We start from the raw sequence: 9,877 nt of genomic DNA on the forward strand, positions 1-9,877 counted from the left end.
GCAGTTTAAATTTAAAGTGTACGAATGGCTGTGGATTTTGTCATCTAGTAGCCTCTATATTTATGTTAAAAACGACTGTAAATGTAGCTGCAGAGACAGTTCTTAAACTTAGCCTACTTTAAAAACTCATAAATAACCCTTAAAACTGACGCATTTTGGGAAGCCCTTGCTCCACATGGTGTTTCAACTCCCCTCAATGGCCAAATGAAAGCATCACAACAGTGGTTTAAGCTCTGTATGCCAACCAATACCCGATGATCAGATCTTGGCATGTGAGCATGCGCATGGCATGGCATTTTGGAAATCTATTACATGATTTCCGCGTGCTCCCACAATTTAATGTGCTTAATCTGATCGGATATTGTAGCGCTTGTGAGTCGATCAAATCCCTCTACCTAATTTAGTGGATAATACATTTTATGTAAAGTCGGATTTATGATGCATTCATAAATTGTGACACTGTCAGTAGAATGTTACTCATTTGCCACAGATTGGAGATCATGAAATACAAAATGGTGCAGTAATAAGTAGCCTACTGTTTTTGGTATGCAATATGCAAGAAGGAGGTCACAATGGGATTCTGACCCAAAAAAATGTACTAATAAAAGTAAGCCACTTATTCATGTAATAGAATAGAAAAGTTTCTGGCATTGAATAGTCCATCTCAGGTCTTTACCTCTCCTTCTTTTGTCTTTTTGTGATTACTACCTGCTTACAGTATGACCCATATCCATATCTTACTGCACTGTGGGAACAGAAACCTGATAGACAAGATGTTCTGCTAAAGGATCTGTTCCAAATTGGGCACAGTTGTTGCTGCTGAAATTCCCAGTGTTCTCACACTTCCAAGCCTGTTATTCTCAACCCTGCAGATGTCAGACTGCTGAGCTGTCCTTCAATATTAGTATTGAAAGTGCTGTAAACACAGGTCACACAAGGCCCTGACACATTTCAGTCAAAGCTTGGTCTCATGTTCACTAGGAATTCTTATAATAATTAGAAAGATGAACAACACTGGCAGTTATCATCACAAAAACAAAGTGTTGACTCAAACAGCTCTATGTGCTATCTATCTGTTATGTAGCCTACAACTTCCTGCTGGTGTTTATTATTCAGTAATGTCATCATGCCAGAGCTTTCTGGCTAAGTGTGTTTCAGGTACAGCTGATGTAATATAATGGCACAGATGGCAATGCTCACAGTTTACAGTTTAATGTTGGTGGAGGAATGATTCAGATCCTTGTGTAAAATGAGCAATACAATGGTGTACATGTAGTCAATTGCAAGTAAATGTTCATCACAGTATCAATACAAGTAAATGTACTGTAGCCCTACTCATACAGAAAAATTGATGATGTGTTTTATGTTATTGCATTATTTGTTGTCATGAATTGATGGTTATTTCAGATGCATTGCAACAGAATTTTAAAGTTTTAGCTCTCTAAGAGGACGGTGCTCTTTATCAATGTGTAGCACTGTATCATGTTTTGTAACATGATGCAATTTTACATCATGAAGAGTTACCACTGAAATGAAGTGGAGTGGAAGTAAGAGAACAGTCAAGTAAAATGGAAATGGCAAAGCACAACTACCTCAAAATTGTGTAAACTACAATATTGAGTTTATTTTCATCACGGCTATTACATTTTCATCACCACTCTCAAAAGCTTGACAAAGGAGGGAGACCCCTTATTTTCCAATTCAAAACAAAGCATTTTATTTGATAATTGAACTACAAAGTCACACTAGACATATGATTGGAGGCGTATCAGTGTTGCCATGAATGAAATATGGTATGTGAGTGTGTGTTGATGCAAAACAAATCAAACACACCATGTCACTTTGATGACCGGTGGGAGGGAATGAGATTACTGTCTGTTCTTAGTGTAGACCTGCTTTTATCTATTCCTGAAACCAACCTAGTCAGGGACACTTTGTGACAAACTCAGCTCCACCCTCTCTAACCTGTGAAATGAGGAGCAAAAAGCACCAAACACAAAACATATACAACATGGAAACAAGCCAAACTGGATGACTATAAAATCTAAGCTCTCTACATTGAGTTTTTGTTATATGACAATATTCATGATAATATGTGATTGATCATTTTTAACAGTTATTTAGAACATCATCAGGATATGAAAGAGGAGATCATTAAGATAACCAAAGAAAAGTAAAATCAACAACAGCTGACACCCACATGTCAATTTATATATAAGCCATGGTACTTTCACACATTTAGATAATATTCAAGATATCCAAAAGATTAGAATAAACCACACAATCTGTTAAACTGTTAATACATCTGGATGATAACATCATCAGTGGTCTGCATAGTAGAAAAGAGCTTTTGCAGCCAGGTTGTTGGCTGAGCTTCACTGTTATCTGATTTAAACTGAGTAATACAAAAGCTGTGGTTGAATGTGGATTTGGATTCCTAATTGAAAGTATGAAAGATGTATTCTTAATCTGAAACTGTGTTCTTGAGTTAACTTATTTTAAATTGAAATGTTATACGGTAGTTCATATACATATGAACATATATACTATACAACAATAATAAGGCACAACATTGAACTACATTCAAATACATCCATAATTGTGATTTTTGCACCCAGCACAGTAAATAGGATGTGTTGTATATGGCATTACCCTAGACAATCTGCATGGAGAAATGCTATGAGAGGAGACACTATGTGTGGAAAAATGCTATGTGCTGAGTAATATTATGTACAGTATTATTCAAAATCATTTGAATGGTCTCAAGTGAAAAATAAAAGAAATCCTTACATTTTATAAGTGGAGTCTAAAACTAAAACTACAGATAGATGTTCCTTTTTGACTAGTCCTACATTTAAAATAATACAGTGTACATGCCTGCAGGTGAGAGGTTAGTATACTTGTAGTACAGACAGTTTCAATTTAGAAGAATATAAATGATTTTTGATTATTTAGAGGTACTTTAGGAAACATAAACCAGTAGTCTGATTTGTTACAGAAACAAGTTTAAGTGAAGAATTTCGAGAATTAAGAATTTCCACATTACAGACAATCAGAGTTAGTTTGAAGGAGAATCTGCATCAGTTTCTCTTGGCTTCAGTTTCAGTTTGATCGGATTCTTGGGGGTCACAAATCCATCACTTGCCAGCTCCAATGGAATCTAGGACAACAAAAAATGCTGTTGTAAGTTTTTTTTGCAAATAAACCATACATGCCTCAATGTCAATCTACTCACTTCTGTCTCCTTGCAGGTGACAAAGCTGAAATGCTGAAGGATCTCCACCAAAGCCAACTTCATCATCAGAATTGCAAATCGCATGCCAATACAGTTTCTTGGCCCTACTCCAAATGGTAAGAAGGCATATGGATCTATGTTGTCTTTGTTCTCTTTGCTGAACCTGGAAAAGAAGAACGTGATTAATTAGCCAAATAATTTTTTAGTCGAATCTGACCTTTGCCTGATATTAAGCCAGTATAGTACCTTTCCGGTTTGAAGGCTTCAGGTTCAGGCCATAAATCAGGGTCACGGTGGAGGCTGTAAAGTGGTACCATGACGACAGTTCCCTTGGGGATGGTCAGACCATTGACTTCCACAGAAGCCTTTGATATCCTTTCTAAGCGGCTACCAATAGGGAACAGCCTCATTGACTCATTCACCACCATGTCCAAGTACTCCATCTCCATCAAGGCCTCATAGGTGGGCCGACACTAGGGGGGCATAAAGCACAATGTAGTCATAAGTTGGTAGCACAGAACCAGTTGCTCAAAAGTACAAAAATACTCAAGTAACCTTTTCTGGAAAAGTTTCATCAATCTTATCTTGCAGGGTCTTTTGGATGTCAGGGTGGGTTGCCAGATTGTAGGCTGTGAAGCACAGTGTAGTGCTACTGGTTTCATAGCCAGCAAAAATGAAAATCATGGCCTGAGAAAGGATCTCATGATCCATTAACCCTGCAACACAAATGCATACAAACATCAGTGGCTGGATAAATATGAAACTTTTAAAAACAACTTTAAATAGTTGTTCACATGGTTCAGGAGCTCTGAGACACAGTAAATCCTGCCATGCATGCTCTTTATACTTTCACTGATTGTGCCAACACTTAACTTGACTTTTCAATCTGATTCTTTCTTTGGCAATTTGACTCTGCTACTTTGCCTATTTGTAAGAACACATTTAAAAGTTACTTCTACTTCTGTTCAAACTCCAACTTCTAATTACTAGTGACTAGACAAACTTACAATGCACACACTATAACAACGAAGCATAAAGCATAATGAACAATAATGTTTTTGACCCTTGATATCTTTGACTACACTGGTTGTGCATTATGTGTGTACATTAAATATAATAAAGAGGGGAAAAAAGGAAGCCACATAAAGAAAATAATACATTTTTAGTTCTCCATTTGGTTTCTTTCTCTACCTTTTTGGGGGCTTGTATTCTCTGTCTGGTTCTCTGAAATCTGAGAGTCCACCATCAACTGCATAAAGTCCACTCGGTTTTGCTAAACAAAAACAAGTAGAAATCCTTTGTTTATTTTCCATTTTGTGTTCAAGGGAAATACTGTGCACAAAAAAATCATTGTAGTTATAATGAATTACTTTGCGTTCATCCTTATTCCGATCCGATTTGATTGACCTCAGGGAGTTGTAGAAGAAATCCGTCACATCAGCAGGGAACAATGACACATTTAACTTCTCAAGAATTCCCCTCAAAAATGGAAACAGAACTGAAATCAAGAAGAATTAAGAAGATACAGTGAATGCATGGCCCCAGAGGACAAGATAGACAACTCTGGTTTACAGCATCATGTGTAACATACCCACAAGCACAAGCCAGGGATTCAGAAAATTAAACTTGATCATTCGCTTAATGTTCAATACAAAAGGATCAGAGGGATGGTTGATGGAATCAATGTCCACACTGAAGGCAGTGCTGGTCACTACATCCATACTGTAAGGTCCAAACACTCTGTAAAAATGAAAAGAAAACTGAAAACTGTAATTCCAAAAAAATAAGTTAAACCATCCATATTGAAAACAGTGTTGTTATCTATTTACTTAAAAAAGGAATACTGCTGAGATCTAATGTCATTACTTACTCTTTAATCTCTATTACTTCATCCACCTCTTTCTTCTGAAGATATTTGATCAGATTGCTTGAGTGCTGCAGCATTATTGTGTACATCTGCCCAAAAGTAAATAACCACTCATTGTACACAAATCATTAAATACATTCATTAAACAACAACCAGTCTAAATGTAAATCTGTACAGGACATAAAATGAATTTTATGCATTATAAAAATCTATCTGTTATCTTTTCAACCTCTTTCAGTCGTCCGCTGGTGAATGATGGAGAGAGTACACTGCGAATCCTCTTCCACTGTTCATCTTCTACAATAGATAGAGCATCACTTAATGGTCCATTTAGGCCCAAATCCTAAACCACACATGCACACACACAGAGAATGAATTAGTGTTGAGGTATTGAGGTATTCATTTGTGAGTTTGACCATTTGTGAGTGTTTTTACTTACCCGTCTGTTGGTGAAGACAGTATAGCACTCCTTAACCAAGACAAGTTTGATCAGAGCTGTGTCCATAATAGCCAATACAGGCTGTCTACCATCATATGTCCTGCAATAGCAATAGCAGACATTGTAGCAACTGCAGCACTACATAAGAAATGTATGGCATGACATATTCTTGCAATAGGCAATAAGAAATATATGCACACACACACACACACACACACGCCCCACACACACACACACACACACTTACCCCCACATCTTTCCATACTTTTGAAAGCACTCTGTGTCAAAAATGTGCATGCCCTGAGGAATAAAATAAAGAGAAAAGTGACAAAGACATTAACTGCAGTGTGTCCTGCCTGTCTGATCATTGTACTAATATGACAAATGTGTCTCACCTTGGCAAGCCCCAAAAATGTTCCAATAAAAGGCAAAGGTTTGGGTCCAGGGATGCCTAGTTTCTTGAAAAATCCATATGGAGCATAGCCATATCTGAGGATTAAAAACAGGATTTAAAAACCGACTTTTAAAAACTTACTTGACATCATACTTCCATTCCAACCTTTATTTTATTCATTTTAATTAAATTGACAACAATGTTTAAACTCTTTTTCATTTTGTCAACTCCACTGTAAAACAACAACAGTAAACATTCAGGCCAATCAATATATGACATGTTTTACAGCCTTTATATCATTTTGAGCAGAGTGATGCTGGTTCAGTGAGCCGTATTTTGAACACAATGCAGCTTTATATGCAGAGGGTGTTTATTCTTTCTCCAATGATAGTAAGGTGACACTCCAAACCATATCTTTATTATTAGATTATGACCCCCTGTAGGCTTGAGAGGGCTGTGATAAGCAGTTTCATCTGGCAGCAGCGGTCAGCTTGAATATTTTTGAAACATGCTGACCACAAGATTGATAGCAGAAGCAGTTGAGATATTAGAAACTTTATAGGACCATAAAATCTCTAATCTAAAATCATAGGTGTAACCAAAAGAACTGTGAGGGGTTATACTGTACAGGCAGAAGCTCCTTTTAGGTTTTATGTCTGAATAAGTGCCTGACTTACTTCTTTATGTATGTAACATAAACACTACCAGTGCAAGATAAAATATCAGCTGACATTGTTACAGCCATAGAAACATAGATTTGGACTGTCTGTGTGGTGAGACTAGACGATTGGAAATTACTGCAGGGACAGGCATCGCAGGATTCATTTTCAGAAGAAAGCGGCATAACTGAATAATATGAAAGAATATTAAAACACTATGTGACCGGGCACGTGGGTGATTGAGTGGTTGGAGCGCATGCCATATACGCAGCCAGTCAGGTCGGGGGTCCTTTGCTGCATATCACACCTCCCTCTCTCCCATGTTTCTGTCTGACTGGTGCTAAATAAAGGTGTCTTTGCCAGGCAAAATTTAAAAAAAAAATGTGACCATGGGTTAAATTTGACATTTACTTAACAGTGACCTCTTTGTTTGTATAATTTACTTAATAGAAAATTATCAGATTGAATATGATTGTGCTCATGAGATCATTCACACTGGCTGGCTAAATGTACTAACAATGCACTAAAAATGCCTTAATGCACTGGTCACACTGAAACACTATTCAGTTACATGCCAGAAGTCATTTTGAGAGAACCTTGTTTTTGTCAAAAATTCCCCATATTCTGATTAGAGGACTGTACAACAGTGTGTTTACATTGTGGTAACAGTTGTCCTTAAGGAAAAAGATCTACATCTTTCACCACTGCAAAAACATTCCCGGTCAGGAAAAGAGTGAGAATAAGGCATGAGGGGAGACGCTGGCCTGAGTGTCCCTGGGGCTCCCAAATGACTAAATCCGCCCCTGGTTTCCGGTGTGCTGTGACTCACTTACTGCTTTCAGAAAGTATATATTCACTCAGTCTCCACTTAGAAACGACTGTCTGTAAAGTAAACCGCCAGTTTAATCATGTCTGCCCTCGATCATCTAAGCTACAGATGAAACTTGTTCATTTTGTTTTTTACATTTTCAGTAAAGACAGAGGTAAAAGATACGTACACTGCGATGAGAGTGATGACAATCACTATTAAAGTCCAGGTTTCGACGGAAAAGTCTGGAAAGTAGCCCATTTTTCCTCCTTGAACACTTCTGTCGACTTTAGTCAACAACTTCTCACTTATAAGTATCTTGTATGGAGGCGGTACCACACAGAAAAAAACATAATGCGAGGCGTGGTGTGCCGGACTGTTTTGTTTTGGTTGTAACCATATTATCGCCATTACGGTAAAATTAAAACAAACGTATTAGTGACGGACAGTGTCAGTCAATCAGTCAATCAGACTGTCACTGAGGAAATTCCAGTTCTCACAGGCCAATTTCACTTCAGAATGACAGCAGGCCTCCTCACTGTGTCACTCAGGCAATATAACCTCAAAGTCAAAAGAATCAAACATTTATTAATTGAATCAATCAGCATTACATATCCATGTGGTGAATGTGATGGAGTTTTTCATGGTGCTAGTGCTAGTGTAAGAAAGCGTAGTCTGTGTGGTATCTGGCCGGGACTCACTTGGTGGTGTTAGGGACTATACCTCCAGGGGCTTGTCATCTTAAAACGGCCTCCACAGAGGGTTGTCAATGGGAAGTTCTCATGTGTCTGTTTTTATCTGTGGGATGCTTCTTTGCCCTCTGTGATCCACACGCTCTTGGTTGCATTTATAGTGCAGTGCAGCTTAAACATTTATCCCAATAGCGAGATTCCCAAAGGATGGAGCCCAACATGAAATACAAGGTGCGATACAATGTGTGTGTCCAGATTAATTGAGTGTAGACAGAACCTATTAGATGAGGGCCACAACTTCTCCTGAGGTTGGCACAGCATTTATGTGCAAGTTGTCAACATAGGCAGGGGGCCCTTCTCACTGGCAGTATGCTTGATTTTTGCCTTTATAAATTCACACTTTATATTGTCATTAAACATATGACAAAGATTTTGTATTGTAGCAAAATAAATAATGCATTTCTTTACATTCAGGGTTGTTCAATAGGCATTTGGTGATCCTTTGTGATTGTATGATGGGGAAATAGAAGACATGGATTTAGGAAAGAACTTAAGAATGTGAGAAGATTATTTGGGTGCATTTAAATATCAATCCTATGTAATATTAGTTATGCTGTGGATCCAGTTACAATTTGGACCATTCCCCAAGGATGTGTACTGAGCCCCCTGCTGTACACGCTTTTCACACATGACTGCACAGCTAAACACCTGGGCAGCCATATTGTGAAATTTGCTGACGACACAGCAGTAGTGGGACTGATATCCCACAGTGATGAGTCGTCATATCGGCAGGAGGTGGAAGATCTGGTGGACTGGAGCGGGGAGAATAATCTCTGTATCAACGTGAGGAAACAAAGGAGCTAGTTGTGGATTTTAGGAGGGTAGGTGTGTGGTGGAGAGTACACTCACCTTCTCCACCATGACCTGGTATGGAAACTGTTCTGCTGCTGATAGGAAGGCGCTGCAGAGGGTAGTGAAAATTGCCCAGATGATCACCTGCAGCAGTCTCCCATCCATCATCTACATCAGGAGGTGCAGGTGCATAATGCGGGACCCAACCCACCCGGCCCATGGACTGTTTGTACCCCTCCCCTCGGGTAAGAGGCTGTGGATCATGAAGGCCAGAACTACTAGGCTCAGGTGCAGCTTCTACCCTGAGGCTGTCAGACTGATGAACTCCATACATCACTGAATGCACTTTCATCCTCCTCCTGCCTTACATACCTTCATACAACATGCTGCTCTGTTTTCTACAGGTCTGTTTTTAATCTACTGCACTGATTATGTATTTGTTATTTATTATATATTAGTGTTGTTTTATTTATATATTTTTTATCTGTATATTTTTTAGCCATTGTATTGTACGCTGCTGGACCTGAGTGCAAATTTACAAATAAACTTGAATCTTGAATCTTCAATTAAGGCCAGCCTATAACAGCGGGTTGTGGTCTGGGCTAATCAAGAGATCCGAGTGACAACAACTGTTAACAGAACTCAGGAAATCCTGGACAGGCTAATTAACAACACAATCAGATTCAATCTGCCAGTGGCCCATTTTGCTTATCCCTGCAACACTTGAAGTCTTGTAGATTTAATTTGCATGTAAATTCAAGAAAGCCTCTCCAAAGCTATCTTCCTCCATAAGTAGCACAAAGAGTTTCCACACTGGGATCTGTTAATCAGTGTAAAATACTTTGTCTCAGTCAGCACAGAGTTAATGTGACAAAAATGCAGGACTTAATCAGCACACAGAAAAGACAACATTGGGATTAAGGAAAACTAA

At 38.5% G+C, this 9,877-nt stretch overlaps 1 protein-coding gene across 1 annotated transcript; it reads right to left on the bottom strand.

Annotated features, from left to right (window-relative positions):
* Positions 1-1,695: 1,695 nt before the first annotated feature.
* Positions 1,696-7,760, bottom strand: LOC128357806 (cytochrome P450 3A40-like). Its single transcript, XM_053318187.1, has 13 exons — positions 7,593-7,760; positions 5,937-6,030; positions 5,789-5,841; positions 5,542-5,641; positions 5,332-5,445; positions 5,106-5,191; positions 4,827-4,975; positions 4,606-4,733; positions 4,427-4,508; positions 3,791-3,951; positions 3,482-3,708; positions 3,236-3,398; positions 1,696-3,160 (listed from the first exon to the last, which is right to left on the bottom strand). The coding sequence occupies exons 1-13, from the start codon at positions 7,661-7,663 to the stop codon at positions 3,059-3,061; spliced, it is 1,530 nt and encodes a 509-aa protein (XP_053174162.1). The 5' UTR covers positions 7,664-7,760; the 3' UTR covers positions 1,696-3,058.
* Between the last annotated feature and the right edge of the window lie 2,117 nt (positions 7,761-9,877).

This window comes from Scomber japonicus, chromosome 4 (genome assembly GCF_027409825.1).
Source record: "Scomber japonicus isolate fScoJap1 chromosome 4, fScoJap1.pri, whole genome shotgun sequence".
NCBI classification, from domain to species: Eukaryota; Metazoa; Chordata; class Actinopteri; order Scombriformes; family Scombridae; genus Scomber; species Scomber japonicus.

Coding starts and splice junctions, on each gene's coding strand:
- LOC128357806 (XM_053318187.1), bottom strand. CDS start 7,663: ATGGGCTACTTTCCAGACTTTTCCGTCGAAACCTGGACTTTAATAGTG. Junction 5,446..5,541: donor CTGTCTTCACCAACAGACGG/GTAAGTAAAAAC, acceptor TGTGTGGTTTAG/GATTTGGGCCTAAATGGACC. Junction 3,709..3,790: donor ATGAAACTTTTCCAGAAAAG/GTTACTTGAGTA, acceptor ATGCCCCCCTAG/TGTCGGCCCACCTATGAGGC.